The sequence below is a fragment of the Vulpes vulpes genome, chromosome 16 (assembly GCF_048418805.1).
Source record: "Vulpes vulpes isolate BD-2025 chromosome 16, VulVul3, whole genome shotgun sequence".
In the NCBI taxonomy this organism is placed as follows: domain Eukaryota; kingdom Metazoa; phylum Chordata; class Mammalia; order Carnivora; family Canidae; genus Vulpes; species Vulpes vulpes.
Window position 1 is genome coordinate 78,878,517 of NC_132795.1, and position 17,614 is coordinate 78,896,130.

General features: G+C 46.5%; 1 protein-coding gene across 2 annotated transcripts in view; it reads left to right on the plus strand.

The window, feature by feature from the left end:
- The first annotated feature begins 2,218 nt into the window (after positions 1 to 2,218).
- STON1 (stonin 1) overlaps positions 2,219 to 17,614 on the plus strand; it is a 49,581-nt gene continuing 34,185 nt past the window's right edge. The window contains exon 1 of one of the 2 annotated variants that reach the window (XM_072741948.1): positions 2,219 to 2,694. In XM_072741948.1, the coding sequence (XP_072598049.1) occupies positions 2,376 to 2,694 (319 nt within the window). In that variant the 5' untranslated portion in view covers positions 2,219 to 2,375. The remainder of the gene's footprint in view (positions 2,695 to 17,614) is intronic. The other variant, XM_072741949.1, reaches the window with a different exon arrangement.

A 17,614-nucleotide genomic window follows, 5' to 3' on the forward strand; every position in this document is an offset into this window, starting at 1 on the left:
TTTCAGCTGATTTGAGTTTTGTAGAATTCCAAGTTTAATCTACTAGGTCATATCTACAGACACTTTGGGGACCTTTTGTTAAACAGCATGGAAGTTTTAAATGATTTCTGTGAAAAGGCTGCCAGGAAAAGAAAAATTGTTAATAAAAAGAATGAGTTAGTCTGAGAGTCTACTTATTGCAGAGCAAGGAAAAGAACAGGAAGTGGAGTAAAATGGGCTCCCTGCTGGTGATAGAAGGCTGTGGTAGTTTAGCTCTTTGAGGCCAGGCTGAGCTGTTTACCACCAGATTTGGATACAATGAAGCATTGCCAGAAAGGAGTCTTTGGAAATATGTGGTGGAGTTACAAGAAAGAAGTCTGTATGTGTGAAAGTGGCCATCTTTGGGGCAACGATGAGTCACACAGAACAGGGAGGGACAGTCCCTTGTGAAGATAAGTGGTTTTCTACCAACTATATTTGGTCTTTAAAAAATGAAGGTCCTATCGAGTGTCAAAGTTTCCAAAGAGATTTTTTTCCACCAGGTGGGCAACCTACTATTATTCAAAGCCCTAATACTTACTCAAAGATGGTAGAATTAAAAAGGTGCACTCAGAACTCTATTTAAATACAGTGATGATTGTCATTTGTCAAGTGTGGTATTGTTTCCTGTAGGAGTCCTTTCTCAGGTTGTTACCTGAGCATTTTCTGAGATGGGCCCGCCTCCCCAGAAGGCCTCCTGGCTCGCTCACAGTACAGAGGAGGTTGTTTGGAGCTTCAGCCAGAATGCCCAGGGTCAAGGCACCTTTTTCCTCCCTTCCTCTGCTTCTTTCTTCGTTAGTGCTTCTTACTCTGCACCTCTCTCGGCTCCTCACCAGAAGGCTGACTTGGGGCCATTACCTGTCTGGTTCCACAGAATAGTCTCTGAGAAGCTACCTGTCAGTTGACTTACTGTTCTCTCTCATGCCCTTCTTCAACCCTTGACGGTCAGTGAGATGGAAGCTGGAGGAAATAAAGAGGAGGACCCAGGCCCTTTTTCTGTTCCCTGAGGGTGTTTTAAGCATAAACAAACTAGAAATTTTATCTGAGAATACAAGTATCCTAAATACATCCTGGTGATGACTTCAGGCATGCCTGTGCCCTCTCTGAATGTAGTTTCAGGCTGGTGGTTGAATAATATACTGAATATCTTTTCTATTTCACCAAGGAACTCCATCCAAGGTCAGAAACAAGCCTACACCTGAAAGCATTTAAAAGAGAATCACATTGCTATGCAAAGGCAAGGAAGTGTCAACGGAATTCCCTCATTTCCTTTCTACCATCCAGGCATAGCATTTCAGGTTGACATACATGTTCATTAGTGCCTTCTAAGTCCTCTCCTTGGACTATAGTTTGTCTTTCAGACTGTTGAGTCAATATTCTTCAGTGGCCATTTTGAGTTCACAGAATTTACTGGTACCGATTGTATGCCAGGCTCTGGGAATACAAAAGTGAACAGGACACCACCTGGATCAAAATAGTCCTTTGGTTAAAAATGTTCAGGGTTTCCTCTTTTCTGCCAGTTTCACCTTTCCATCCAAACATTTCCCACCTCCTCTAAGCTTTCCAGTCTTGCCAGCCTCCAAAGCACCAGGCCCAGGGTCTGGAATGTCCTCCTCCCTCCCCGCACTGAGTCTGTTCAAACCCAGTCCAGGCCTCCCATCCTGGGGTTGGATGTCCCTCCAGGATAAAAGGCACAGGCACTCCTTTCATTCTGACTGATTCCCAGTGAAGCAGACTCACTTGTGTAAGAGGCTGAGATGCCAGATGACTTGCTTGGAGTCAACTCTTAGCAGGTGATGGAATAGGGACTAGAAGCCACCCTCAAACTGGCCTTGGGAGGACAGCTCCCCTTCTCTTCTGTACTCTGCAGGCAGCTCCTAGGAGGCATCTGTAAATATTTACCTCCTGCCCCATCCACACAGCTTGACCCCTCACAAGCCGTGCAGTGTCCTCCTCCTGGGTACTGACCCACCCAGGAAGCTGAGGTCCTGCCTGTACCTTTCACTTACCCTGACAAGGGCTGGTCCTCACCTGAAGGGAAAAGAGGAGGCACTCGATAGGCGGTTCAAAAATGATTCTTTAGTTTCCAAATCACAAGAGAAAAACCAAACAAAGCCTCAATGAAGCAGCGTGGAAAGCATGACCACAAAGACACCCTGCCTCCATCATCCCACACTCAGAGATGGTGACAAAGGCCCAGAAAGTGCAGGTCGGCTGCCTAGGGTCCCAGCCTCCTGCTTCCAGGGGGCGTCCGACGCTCCTGTGCTGCCGCGGACCTACCCCCGTCTCCAGCTCCTGTGGGAGGGAGCAGGCTCTTCCCCTTCCCCCTTGGAGGCCAGAGACTCCAGGGAAGGAAGATGCTCCAGAGGGAAGAGAATGGAGACTCGGACACCAGAAGGACTTTGGGGGGTCCCGGGCCGGGAAAGAGGGAGCGAGGAGAGAAGGGGAAGGGGAAGGGGGCCGGCGGAGAGCGGGGCGGGGCGGGGCGGGGCGGGGCCCGGAGTCTCCGCGGAGTGGCCGCCCCCTCCCCGCCCCGCGGCTGCGGCGGCTCCGGGCCCTCCCCCCCCTCCGCTCCCCTCCGCTCCCCTCCGCTCCCCTCCGCTCCCCTCCGCTTCCCCTGCTCCTCCTCCGGGGTGGATGGCGGCGGCCGGCGGCGGAGCCCCAGCAGCGCTGCGGGTGAGTGGCGGGCCCAGGGGACGGTCGGGGAGGCTTGGGGATCCCCCTGTCCTGTCCGGGGCGGGCCGCCCCCCGCGGCGGGGAACTCGGGCGCCCCCCGGCTCGCGGGCATCTCCGGGCTCGCCGGCGCCCCGCGGGTCCCCGCCGCCGTCCTCCGCCCCCGCCGCCCCGGGGCGCCCCGGGCGGGCCCCCCCGGCCTTCCCCCTGCACCCACCGCTGGGGGCGCCGGGCCCCGGGGCGGCCCTGAAGACGCGCAAAACTCCAACAGCAAAGAACCCGGCGCACTTCCGAGGGCGGGGGCGGGGGCGGGGGCGGGGGCCGGGGCTCCTAGCACTCCCCGACCCGAGAGGCCCCTCCCTGGGGGCGGTGGGTCCCCCTCCCGCGCCGGCGGGGACCGGGTCGGGGGCCGCAGGGGCCTCGCCCGCGGGGCTGCAGGGTGCCCTGGGCTCGCACGGGCTCGCACGCGCGTCCCTGTGGGTCCCGGGGGGGCGAAAGTACATTCCCTGCTTAGGATTTTACTATTTCGGTTGGCTGGACAGGTTGGCCCCCCCCCCCGCCCTTTTTTTTTTTTTTTTTTTGCTTTTCCAACTCTCCTTTCTGAATAATGTGACTTCATGTAATTAGCCTTTTTAATTCCGAAAAAAGTTAAAAGCCGGGGGAAAAAAAAAAAAAAAACCAATAGAAAAGAAGGGAGGTAAAACAGAATGCTTGCGGAAAATCCGGAGCAGAACCTGATCCCTGCAGAAGTGCTTCGTGCCCCGCTCAGCTGTCGTCGGGAGGTGGGGGTCCGAGGGCGCCCCATCAGGCTGCCCCAGCCCCGCCGCGGGGCCTCCCCAGCCCAGGTGTGACCCGCCCTCCCGGCGCCCCCGCGGGCTCCCCAGCCCCCCCCCCCCCCCTCCAGGCTGCGCAAGAGGCTGAGATGAGCAGGACCACGAAGGGGAAAACAGCCTCCCTTAGAGGCTGCTGCTCGAGCTTGCCTCCGACTGGGTGGTGAATGTTTAGTTCATTTGTGCGGTTTTATGTCTGGTCTCTTTCGGGTTGAATCAGTGTTTCCGTGGCAGGCTTCGTCCTCTGGGTGCTGAGGAGGGAGGAGCTCGTTAATTCTCGGATGGGTCTGGACCCATCAGGTCTGGCATCTGGAGGGGTTTGGTTGGGTTTGGTCTTAGGGACCCATCTGGGTTGAAGGCCAGCCTCTGCCCACTCAGAACTGGAGGGAGGTGGGAGGGAGCCCGGCTGGGGTTTGTGTCCACATGACTTAGAGGAAGAACAATCTTTCCTGAGGAGTGAGCTGTGTGAGCAGAACCACAGGGGGTGTTGAACTTTTATTGTTTTCAGGGAGAAAGCTCTTTTCAAGAACTGGAGGCATTCCCGTTTTTCTGTGTGAACACTAAATATGGTTGTAACAAATGTATTAAGGTCAGGTGCTGAGCAACCTGTCAAAACAGGTCAAGGGATTGAACCATTTGGAAGTAGAGTTGTTGTTGGGTTTTTTTTTTTTTTTTTTTTAAGATTTTTATTTATTTATTTGAAAGAGAGAGAGAGAGAGAGAGAGAATGTGAGCACGGGCCTGGAGGGTGCGGAAGGAACAGAGAGAAGAGAGGGACAAACAGACTCCCCACTGAGTAGGGAGCCTGACTTGACTTGGGGGGGTGGTCGTGGTGGTGGTGGGGGGTGATCCATCCCAGGACCCGAGATCCTGACCTGAACTGCAGTCAGCAGCTTAACCAAGGGAGTCACCCATGTGCTCTGGAAATAGATTTCTTAAAAAAGAAAAAAAAAAAAAAAAAAGAAAGAAAGAAAAAAAAGAATTCATTAGAAATACAGGAATTTAGTTTAAAAAGGATGTAATTCATTTTCTCCACTAATTCAGCTTGACAGTTCCCCATTAGTATGAATCAGTAAGGTTTTACTGTGGTCTCAAAATGTCACTGATAAGAAGTGTTGTTAACTCCCATTCAAGTAGAAAGCCTGTAAGTCTTGAACTTGTTTTTCCCTGTTAGTTAGAAAAACAATGCACTCAGATAAAAATCTTTTGTTTCTTCCTCTTCCTGAGAATTTTTTAATAGTGTATTTACTGCTCTAGAAGTCAGCCTTATGCTTTTGGGAGAGAAATTGCCTTTCTGCCTTACTAAGCTTTCGTGCCACTTCATGCAATCCTGAACTGGGTGGTTCGTCATCTGTCACAAGTGTTGGCTGTGCAGCCGGACAGGCTGTCCTGCATGATGGGGACATAGTGAAGGCCAGTCCAGTGGAGGCTAAGAAGCAGTTAGTCTGGATGGCAAGAAGAAACTGCATCCCCAATTAGCTAATAGAAAGCAGCCAGTTATCAGCTGGAGGGTCCAGTGGGTTGGAAGTACATGAAGTGTGGGGTCTGCAGAGCAGAGGGAGGGCAGGGATTGTTAAGAAGTAAAATAACCCAAACGATGTGGCCTTTCAAAATCATACCGTATAAGAATACAGAATGACACAGAACATCCTTAGGGTGTGTTGTGAAGTTTTAAAAGCAAGTTATGAAATAGAAAGCACTGTACTCTCACTCTTTGAAAATATATCCGGAAAATATTGGGATTATATATATCGAAGTGGATGGTGGGATTATAGGTGTTTTTGAGTTTTTTTTGTGCTTGGCAGTATTTGTCAAAAAATTTTTTTTCAGTGGTAATAGCAAACATTTATTGAGTACAAAGCACTTGCATATGGTATTTCATTTCAAAACTCTGTGAGGTAAGTACTGTTATTATTCTCATGAAACTATTATTCTCATGTGACTAAAATCAGAGGGGTAACTTGTCAGCATTGCATAGCCACGATGTGCTAGAATCAGATCTTGGATTCAGGTCAGTGCCCAAAGCCTACATCTCAATCACTACTGTCTACCATCATCCAGCAATATATTCTTCATATTATTTATTTATTTATTTATTTATTTATTTATTTATGATAGTCACAGAGAGAGAGAGAGAGAGAGAGAGGCAGAGACACAGGCGGAGGAAGAAGCAGGCTCCATGCACCGGGAGCCTGATGTGGGATTCGATCCCGGGTCTCCAGGATCGCGCCCTGGGCCAAAGGCAGGCGCCAAACCGCTGCGCCACCCAGGGATCCCATATTATTTTAATTATAAGGAAAAAATATATAGAAAAGGGAAGGCAAAGTATTTTGTACTTTTACTAAGAACTGATATTTTAGTTAATTATAAAATGTCTGTCTTCCATCTCTTCTGTCTCTCATTGTCACTTCTCTTCGGAAGTCCTTGGAAATTGCTCTAGACTTAGCCAGAGGTAGCTCACCTTCCCTTGGGAGCCCGCTGTACCCACAAAAGGTCTCCTGAATTCATCAGAAGCTTCCCAGGCAGCCTGGAGTTCAGGAACTCCATGGGATCCTAGGGCAGTCCTGCTAGAAGGCAGGATTTTTAAAGTAGTTAAAGCAATTTATGTCTTCAGAGCCCTGCAAGTACGGGCTTTCATTGCTCTTGGCATTGTCTGGGAAGTGTGAGGCATAGGAAGACCCAGGGAAATCTTCCAGGCTCCCATCGACCTCTGTATTACATGGAATCTCAGGGTGGATAGGTCAGAAATTCACCATGGAACAGGTAAGGGAGAGAACAGCTTATTCCCTCTTGATGCTTATTACTCTGAAAACACAATCATAAATTATTTTTTGGAAGCCTGGCTATATGAGTGATCCCATGCATTGGCAAAATGAATTAATTTAGTGGAGGTGGCAATATTTAGTGTGAGGGATTCTGGGGCAGTCTGGGAAAAAAGGCCCACATCCTAAACCACCAGGTACCCTCACGGGCAGCCAGAGGTCACCTTATCCATTCTCCTGGAAAATACCTAAAGATCCCCAGAAGCCTGGGTTGTTTTTTTTTTGTTTTGTTTTTAACACATTCAAATAATACATCGTAAGTAGGAGACTTTATCTCTTATATTCTTCTTTTTTTTTTTTTTAATTTTATTTATTTATTTATTTTTTATGATAGTCACAGAGAGAGGAGAGAGAGAGAGGCAGAGACATAGGCAGAGGGAGAAGCAGGCTCCATGCACCGGGAGCCTGATGTGGGATTCGATCCTGGGTCTCCAGGATCGCGCCCTGGGCCAAAGGCAGGTGCCAAACCACTGTGCCACCCAGGGATCCCTCTTATATTCTTCAAGGAAGAGATTCTGGAAGGCTGATGCTTCTAAATCATGTTGTTGAAAAAAACAATTGTAAGAGTCAGGGACTTCTTTCTCAAATTATTTTACTTGGACCAATGTTTTAGATCTTGTTTGTATCCACTTAATTATGTGGGAAAGGTCTTTAAAGTCTCAGGGTCAGGAATGGTTCTTGGAGCAATTTGGCTGTTTTGTTTTGTGGATGCTGTGAGTACTTTCACTGACATTTCCCGTTTCTTATTTGGCCCACAGGAAGCACAAAGCCAACTTAGTGGCTTATATACATGCTTCAGCATGTATAAAAGGTGTTATTAGATACCTTGTATTTTCTGCCTATATTTTTCCTTCAGTCCCACTTTTCTTAACTACTTTATAGCACCCCTCAGAGATATTGTAGATTTGGTTCTGGACCACTTGCAGCAAAGGGAGTATTGGAGGGGAGCCTGGTTGGCTCAGTTGGTTAAGGGTCTGACATGTGGCTTTGGCTCACTTTCTGATCTTGGGATTCTGGGATCCAGCCCCACACTGGGCTCTGCGCTCAGTGTGGAATCTCCTTAAGATTCTCTTCTCTCTCTGACCTAATCCGCATGGTCAATCTCCTCTCTCTCTCTCAAAATAAATAAATAAAATATTTTTTTAAAAAGTGAATATTCCAATAAAGGGATCCAGATGAATTTTTTGGCTTTCCAGTGCATAAAAAGTTGTGTTTACACTATATTAAGTATGCAATACGATTATGTCTAAAAAAAATGTACATACCTTAAATTAAGAAAATACTTTATTGCTAAAAAATGCTATCATCTGAGCTTTCAGTGAGTAGTAATCACTAATCACAGATCACCATAACAAATATAATAATCATGAAAAATTTTGAGGGGTGCCTGGGTGACTCAGTCAGTTTAGCATCCAACTCTTAGTTTCGGGTCAGGTCATGATCTCATGGGTTGTGGGATTGAGCCCCAAATCTGGCTCTCTGCTCAGCAGGGAGTCTGCTTGAAAATTCTCTCCCTCTGCCCCTCCCCTCACTCTCTCAAATAAATGAATAAATCTTTAAAAAAATAATAATGAAAAAGTTTGAAATATTGTGAAAATTACCAAAATGTGACACAAGGACATATAAGCAAATGTTGCAAAAATGGTGCCGATAGACTTGTTTTATGCAGGATTGCTGCAAGCCTTCAATTTGTAAAGAATGCAGTTATCTGCAAAGTGCAATTAAAACAGGTTTGCCTGTACACTGTTTTGTTTTATTTATTCAATGCATTTTGGAGACTGCTACTTTGATGCCCCATTTCTTCCTTCTGAGTTCATTTTTCTCATGTGAATTTAGTTCTTTCATAAAAGGGCTTTGGTAAACTTGAAAGTATTGATATTCCTGAAAATGTCTTTATTTTGCTCTTACAAAGGAGAGTTTGAATGTAGAATTTTTTAGACTTAAAATGATTTCCCCTGAGTACTTGGAAGATATTACTCCATTGTCTTGCATCTGTTGCTATTCCTAAGGGTACCAAGTAACCTTGGGCAAGTTACCTGATTTCTCTCAGTCTCCTTGTCTAAAAAATAGATAATGTTATCCACTTCAAGGATAATTGTGAAAAGATAATGTATACAAAATATTAGAAAAGTGCCTGCCATACAAGGAAGCACACGTTAATTGCTAGCTCTTAAAATTGCTTTTATATTTTTTTCATAATTTCTTGGCTTCCTTGGATTTTCCTAGTTCATAAAAATGTTAGTTTGTCTAGTTGCACGTAAAGACAAAATCATGTTGGGATTTTTTTTTTTAATTGAAATTGCATTCACGTTATATCCCAAGGAACTGACACATTTACAATATTAGGTCTTCCCATCTCCTTTTATTCAGGTGGATGGTGACTGGTAATTTTTCCCTATAAATGGCTTACACGACTTTTTCTATGGGTTTTGTTGATATTTTAGATGATATCTTTTTCTTTTTCTTTTTTTTATGATATCTTTTTCTTATTTTCAAGTTGGCTATTTGCTGGCCCATGGAAACATTTCTTATTTTGGGATTTTGATCTTGTATCTAGCATCCCAGCTGACTTCTTTTATTAGTTCTAAGAGTCTTTATGTAGATATATTTGAGTTTTCAAGGTAGACAACCACAAAACAATACAAATTTGTCTTTTCCCTTTCATTTCTTATGACTCCTTATGATCTTTTTCTTGTCTTATTGCATTGGGTAGACCTTCTAGTACAATGTTCAATAGTAGTAACATTGATAGCTGACCAACCAGCATCCTAACTCACATTCATGTGAAAGAAAAGGCTTTGTGGAGAGGTTCCTGTTCTTTTTGGTCATGGAGATGATATTCTTCCTCTGCTGGACATGTGGATTTACTTGTGTCTCTCACAGTGCAGACAGATTTCTACTGAAGGGTTGATTCTTTATGTGTGGCTGGCAGCATCTCCGGGAATGTTGTTTGATATCAGCAGAGCCTATTAATAGGAAATATTTAAGGAAATCTATATAAGCATACCTTCCCCATACCCTCCCAACAAAGCCTATTCATTTAAGGAAACAAATCAGCAAACATTTTTGGACTTATCTGGTCCCCACATCAGCCCTATGTGATAATGGAGAAGAAATAGACTTTGGAGTCAGGCAGATCTGGGTTTGAGTTTAAGCTTTGCCACTAACTAGCTGCATGGCTATCTTAGTGTGTTTGGGTTGCTTTAACCAAGTTCTATAGGCAGGGTGACTTATAAACAACAAAAGTCGATTTCGCACGATTCTGAAGATTAGCAGTCCAAGGTGAAGGGGCCAGCATGGTTCTGGTGAACCAAGGGTTGCAGACAGCTATCTTCTTACTATGTCCTCACATGGTAGGAGGGGTGAGGGAGCTGTCTGCGCCTTTATTTTTAAGGCACTGAATCCATTCAAGAAAATTCCACCTTCATGACCCAGTTACCTCTTAAAGTCTCCATCTCCAGATACCATCACCTTGGTGGCCAGTATTTCAACATACGAATTTTGTGGGGGACATAAACTTTCAGACCAATAGCAGTAGCCTCAGGCAAGTTCCTTAACATATCTGAGGCTAAGTTTCCTTCTCTACAAAACAGTGATAACAGGACTTGCCTTAAAAAGTTATTCTGGGGGCAGCCCTGGTGGCTCAGCGGTTTAGCGCCACCTTCCGCTCAGGGCGTGATCCTGGAGACCCTGGATGGAGTCCCGTGTCGGGCTCCCTGCATGGGGCCTGCCTCTTCCTCTGCCTGTTTTTCTCTCTTTCCCTCCCTCTCACTCTGTGTCTCTAATAAATAAAAAAATCTTAAAAAAAAAAAAAGTTATTCTGAAGGGGCACCTGAGTCGCTTAGTGGTTGAGTGTCTGCCTTTGGCTCAGGTTGTGATCCCGGTGTCCTGGGATTGAGTTCCCCATCGGGCTCCCTGCAGGGAGCCTGCCTTTCCCTCTTTCTCTATGTCTCTAACTCTCTCTCTATGTCTCTCCTGAATAAATAAATAAAATCTTAAAAAAAAAAAGTTCTGAAGATTCAATGAGAAAACAGGAAATAATGGGGACCAAGAGGTTGACATATATTGAAGCTCCCAGGTGGTGGTCTCCTGTCACGTCCCCTCCCTTGCTCTGTTTCAAATCAAGATTGTTCTTCAGACTAATCAGACGTCTTGGGAGAGACCATGGGTATACCTCCTAATAACTTCTGTTTTCTTGGTAATCAGTGCAGATTTCTCATGGATGAATGTCTTTAATACTTTGAATCACCATTTTGATTTTGCTTCTGTAGCAACAGCTCTTAGGTGCCCTCCCAGCCTGTTGAGGGATCTTACTGTTGAGTAACCATGTTGTTACTTAAGAACCATGCCCCTCTTAACCACAAGTATCTCTCTACTTTATTGGTGTTCCTGTCCTTCTGAAGATAAAAACTCTTCATTTCCTTATTGAAGATAACATTTTAAATGCAAAGACCCCACGAGTATAAAAGAAGTGAATAGCAAACTTCTGAGAACTAAGTTTTCCCTGGAGGGATAGGGTCGTTGGCGATGGGGAATTGACGAAGAAGAGGCAGCCATAGCGGAGCAGAAGAGCAGAAGAACCGAAGGTATCCCTTGACAGTTTCACGAGACCAAAATCTGCCTATTTTACAACATCATTTCTCTGGGCCTGGTGGAGTCTGTACTTGGCCTAGAAGTTTTTTGCAAACGTCTTATCAGAAAGAATGATGATAGCTATGACTGTTCTTACGTACATGAAAAGAGCATCATGAAAACAAAACATAATTGGAGTTATGGGGGATGTGCCTCCATATAAATATCTGGAGCACAAATATAACTTTTCCATTGCAGAGCTAAGCCAAGAGTTTGATGGAAGCAACATTGAGAATCTAATTTAAAACACCCATGGCCCAGAAATTCAGGCAAGACTGTCACACCGGCCTCTGTTCATCCCTTGGGAAGTGTTTTTCGCTAGCTCACGGTTACTAGTACTCAGGGCCAATCTGGATGCTACAAACCTTACTTTTGTTGGCCTCAGTTTAGCATTAATACCATCATAATGTTACTCTCACGTCTTTATTTTATTTTAAAGATTTTATTTATTTACTCATGAGAGACACACAGAGAGAGAGGCAGAGACACAGGCAGAGGGAGAAGCAGGCTCCCTGCTGGGAGCCCAACGTGGGACTCAATTCCAGAACTCCAGGATCATGCCCTGGGCCCAAGGTAGGCGCTGAACCACTGAGCCACCCGGGGATCCCCGACTCTCACGTCTTTACAACTGAGAACCTCCCCTAGTGCAGCTCCAGGCTTGTTGCTTGTTTGTAGCTTGAAGCAGAACCTCATAAATTTTGTGAAAATCCCTGTGGAGGCTGCCAGTCATGGCTTCAGTGGAAGGTGCCTGGTTGGGGTCAGTGTAAGTACCATAGTGGCTACTTACCAGGAGCCCCTGATTTTCAGAAAATTACCTGGAGGGTAAAAAAAGTGATCAGGCATTCCTGGGAACTGGGTGCTAATGTCAGAATCTGCCAGTTCCAGGGAGGTTCAGACTTGCCTGGGTGAGCTTTTTTCCCCCATAAAGGAAGAACTGGTTATTTCAGGCTTTCGATCTCATCCTCTTTATCATTCTTTGACTATGAACTCGCGGTGGGAATGGCATCCTGGCACACGTGATGCGGGTTACCCAGCTTTCAGCAGCCCTCTGCTTGTCAGGATCTGCCTGCTTCCCACCCACACAGTCCCCTCTCCTCCAGATGTTCTACTGAACTGCTCACACGTGCCCGTTCGCTGGCGCAATGGGCGTTAGCCAGCCGCTGGCGGGCACCGCGCTGTCAACACCAGCCCTTGTGGCCTGCCTCCTGCCCGTCCCCCGGAGGGGGCGCCTTCCCGGATTCCCAGGAGAGCACTGCATGGGCAGGCCCGACGGCTCTCTGCCTCCAGAGACAGGAGACGTTGGAATCGCACCACCTGAGACTGGTGCTGGCTCCTTTATGGGTGTCCTAGTTTGTGAGCTCTTTGCCTTCCATTCTTGGGAAAACAGTTTTTTATTGTTGTGTTTTTTAAACAACTTCCCTCTTAGAACTTTTCCGTTCGTCTTGTTTTTGACTTGTTGACTTGCTTGGACTTGACTTCTCTGTACTTCTGAGCCCCTGATCTTACCGTGTTTAGCAATTCTCCACTCACACCCTTTTGATGTATATGTCGGTCATGCATGCAGCCACCACTTACTGAGCACCTGCTCTGTTTGAAGCTCCTGCACATCGCGACTGATCGTGCCGCAATGGCTGACATCACGTTCCTGTTGCCACCAGGTCACAGTGGAGATGGCGAAGATGATGTAGTTCTGCAAAGCTCTGGGAACTTGCCCCCGGGCCGTGAGAGATGTACATGAGCACATCTCTTCTCGCCTCTTGTATTTCAGAATTTAAAACCGGTGTGTGGGGACTCCTGGGTGGCTCAGTGGTTTAGCACCTGCCTTCGGCCCAGGGCGTGATCCTAGGGTCCTGGGATTGAGTCCCACATCGGGCTCCCTGCATGGAGCCTGTTTCTCTCTCTGCCTGTGTCTTTGCTCCTCTCTCTCTGTCTCTCATGAATAAATAAGTAAAATCTTAAAACAACAACAACCAAGTGTGTGCAGGCAGGAGCTATGAGGTTCAACCCTGGTTTCTTTCTTGCATTCCGACTCTCGCCTCCTGTCTGGTTCCCTGCCTCCAGCATCATCACCTTCCAGTCCATCCTTCACTGTCAAAGCTTTTCTAAAATTCTGATCTAATCCTGTTTCCTTTCTCTAAATTCATTCACCACATCCTATGGCCTTTAGGATAAAATGAAACTCCTTGGCATGATACAGAAGGACTTCTGCACCTGACTTCTCTATCTGCCTCTTTGACAGCAGCACTGAGGTAAGTCCTGGCACCAGCTGGGCCCATCTTCTTGCAGAATCAGTTTCTCCTCTGCTGCTCCCCTGTCTGTGCGCATACACTCACCTCTCCAGTCTGCTCCACCTAATCAATTCATATCAGCCTTCAGGATTCAACTTAGAAGCCTGGTCTTTCTGAGGCCTTTTCCAACTATCAGGACTGGTAGCTTCATCCGTCCACTGTGTGGACATATGCACCCATTACGTGCGCTTATTACCATCGCTCTCCCTGATCTTAACTAAGCATCTGGCTCTGGGTCCCCACAGTACCCTGCATTAACACAACATTTGGGAATTGTCTGTGCTAGACAGAGGGTGCACTGGGGTAAAAGACTGTGTTGATGCTCAGCCATCGTTGAATGAATGTGTATATGTATGAAAGAATGAATTAAATCCCTACACACCCAATCCCAATGGGAAGCTTACTTCAAATCTCACTGAGAATATTTACAAAGCACATAGTAGGTGCTTAGTGAATGTCTGTTGAGTCAAAGAAAGAATGAATGCACATATCCACAAACTACAAAAAATTTACCCCAAAATGTACTGAGAGCCACAAGATAACTTCACTTCCTCTTGACTGCAGTAGAAAGAATGTGGGACTAAACAATCAAAGATTAGAGTTCCTCTTCCTGGCTGTGTTACCTGAGTGAATCCTTTTGCCCTTTGAACCTCTGTTTCCCCATCTGTCAAATGAGGTGTTAGAAAATATATTTAATGCCTACCGAACATTCTAGTTTCAGTCTTCTATAAAAGGCTGAAAGTCAAACGACCAGCTGCTTTCTGTGAAGTGGCGTGAATTCAGGAATCTTATTTTTTGGTCTCATTGTGGAATATTGTTTATGACAAGCCCTTAGCAGTGGGCAGAGCAGCAGAACCAGGACCATCTGGGACCAGAGTTTGCCCAAAGGGGTAGGAAGAGGCCAAGACCTAGTTGGGAAGCAAACACAGGTAGGGGTTATGGCCAGGATGAGATGCTCTGAGCAAGGCAGGGGCAGCAGTCAGCATCCCACAGCAGTCTGAGGTCAAAGCTAGCTAGAGATCACCAGGCACAAAGCAATGAAGAGGGTTTGAGAAGAACATGCTTTCAGGGGTGTGCTGAAGATGCATACCCTTCCTGGGTAAGTCTGTGGGGAGACCCAGTGCAGGTCATCGACATGAGCTGTCTCCAGTTGTCTGAAGAACAGGTAGGTGAATAAGTGTTTAGACGTAGCCTGTGTCCCTGCAGAGCATAGTTGGAAGCCAGGAGGAAGTTAATTTGGGGTTAATAGGAGGGAGAAGAGTTTAATCCTGTCCAAATGAGATGAACTGGCTTATAAAGTGATACAGTCTCCATAACTGAAAGAGTTCACGCAGCAGCTGGATAATTCCTCAGCAGAGATGTTGTGTTAGAGGTTCCTCACTTGTGAAGGTTGGACCAGATGATGTTCGAAGTATTTTTCTGATTCTCAGAGAGCCTTTGCTGCTTATGTCCTCCCCAAGTCTTGTTTGGGGATACACTCTCAGATTTCATTGCCCATCCTTCTGTGATGTGGTCTCAGCACACCCTACTGTCCTGGTGACCGGGCTTTGGGAATTCTTTATTCAGTCTTTGAATGTCCCCCTTAAAGTGGAGCACTGTGGATTGGATATCATGTGCCAGGATGTGGCCTGGCTGGTGCCTTTCTGAGGACATTATACAATTTTTGTAGGAAGTGGCCTATTAATACCTCATATCTCTCCTTGCTCTGAGCTGAGCTGTGAAAGCAAGCAGCAGTGAGCCGTGGCTTCTGGTAGCTCTCATGCTGCCCCAGGTGATAGATGGACTTCGTTTCTTTCTATCCACTTTTCTCTGCTGAGTTGAATTTCACATGTCTCTGTGGTGGATCTTCTAATCCAGACACTGACTATTAGGTTTGGGGCATCTCTTCTGTACTAGGAACTTCCATGGCATTCCATCTGGGCCTCCTCAAGTGCCTCACATTTCACCCCAAATGTCTTCTTGCTCTATTATTTGTTCCATGTTTCTTTCCCATCTCTTCTCTCTCAACCCTCCATGCCCGCTGAATACAGCATTTCAACTTGTGCAGTGTTTTTCTTTGCAAATTCTTTGCCTTCTTGGCATCCTGGTGAATAGGAATGCGGGTGGCCTGTCAGTTCCATTGTGCATCTGAAGAAAAATGCCCAGTGAGGTTAAGTAATGCGCTTAATTTTACTGGCAGGGCCAAAGAGGCCGGAACCTGGTTTCCTGACTTCCGGCCCAGCCCGTGGCCTGGAGCTCATGCTGCATTTGCTCATGGCACTAGAGTTGCAGAGAGCATCAAGCTTTGCTCTGTGTGTGGTCATTGTACCAAAAGAGTTTACTCGGGGAACAGTCCCAGTCCTCTAGAGACTCAGTCGGAGATAACACTGAAGTATACAAAGTAAAGAGCAAAAGAATTTACAGAGTGCTTCATATTTTTTGAAGAAACTTCTGAGTCCTTCAATTTATTTATTTATTTATTTATTTATTTATTTATTTATTTATTTATTTATAGATTTTATTTATTTGTTCATGAGAGACAGAGAGAGAGAGGCAGGGACACAGGTAGAGGGAGAAGCAGGCTCCATGCAGGGAGCCTGATGCAGGACTTGATCCAGGGGGTCCAGGATCAGGCCCTGGGCTGAAGGTGGCGCTAAACCGCTGAGCCACCTGGGCTGCCCCTGAGTCCTTCACCTTCCTTATATGATGCTCCCAAAGCCCTTTGAAATGGAAGAGCTCATGGGAGCCTCATTTTGCAGGGGAGGGTCTTGGGTGGAGTCCAGGCCTGAGGTGGGTGGAGGAGGCCCTGGGCAGACACTGGCTCCTGGTCCACAAATTTTCCATGTGGCTGTGCTCCATGAAAACTAGGGAAAGGAAATGAGTTGTTTCCCTCTGGTGTGAAAGGCAGTGGAGACCTAGAGTGCAGCCCTGGGGTTCTGGGTTTGGAGGTTGGCCCAAGGAACAGCCTCATGCCATGATTGGAGATGGGAGCTGGGCCAGGGGGCTAGGGTAGGGGCAGTGGGGCAGACTCTGACCCTGGAAATCTGGCTAGCTCCAGCAGGCTGGAATATAGGCCGGATGGGAAGGAAGCATGCAAGCGTGGAGAGTTGGTTGTTGAGATGTGGGTGAGGTGGGCTCCGGTTCCTGCAGAGATGGCCTTCTAAGATCTGGTACATACACCAGTGGGGATTCTGCGGAGCGGAGAGGAAGTGCTCTCACCAAATGTGCGTCTTGTTACAATCTTGGGGTTATTGGCCATTTATCCAGCGGGTACCAGTAAGTACCTACTGAACATAAGAAAATCTCTAACATATTTATAGTTTAGTTTTTCTTTTTTAAATTTTTTAAAAAATTTATTTATTCATGAGAGACACACAGAGAGAGAGAGAGAGAGAGAGAGGCAGAGACACAGGCAGAGGAAGAAACAGGCTCCATGCAGGGAGCCTGACGTGGGACTCGATCCCGGGTCTCCAGGATCACGCTGTGGGCTGAAGGCGGTGCTAAACCACTGAGCCACCCAGGCGTCCCTAGTTTAGTTTTTCTTATGAGGACTTCCTATGCATGAGTGTATATTTATCTATCTCTATATATCTGTATCCTCATTAATGTGCATAACCAAACCGTGGAAGTACAAAGTATTTGCCTTCATTTATCATTATGAAACTGCGACCCAAAGAGGGTAATTAGTTTACTTACAGCCCCACAATTACTTAGAAGCTAAGCCAAGTTCAAAATTCATGTTTCTTGAACTCTTTTATTGGTGCTTATAACTACTTTCCACATGCTAAGCAGTTTCTAACCTTCAAGGTGTATGCTTTGAAGAGAAATAGAGAAAAACACCTTTGTAATTAATACTCCGGTTTTTGCTTTATTTTTAAAGGCTGGTAAACCTAAATGCAGAGTTGAAACATAATGAGAGCCCTTTTTGTATAAATCCCAAACGGGCATTTGGATGGTTGTTATTCGCTCTTTATGTCAACCAGAAACAAATCCTCTTAGAGTCGGGATTCACGTCTGTGCTCTGCTGCGTCCTGACCTGTGTCGGGTGCCCTAGTTTCGTGGCCCAGCGGAGCAGTCCAGCATCAAGAGAACGGTGGGTTTCCTTGGCAAAGTGGTTATGGGTGAGAGGACAGGGGTCATGGTGCAGCCAGCCTGGCTCCTGTAGTGAAGGAAGGTCGTTGTCCTAAAGTTTCCAGGGCTCAAATCTGTGACTTAGCTCATCTTCCCAGTGCCCACAGCCTGTGCTAGGGCCAAGGCCTGAGCCCCTCCAGCCACTCCTGCTCCTGTAATGGGCACACGAGGCTCTACTGCCCTGAGCCTTGGGAACTCAGTGCGACGAGCCCAGCAGGGCTGATCCCTGAGATACCTTGTCC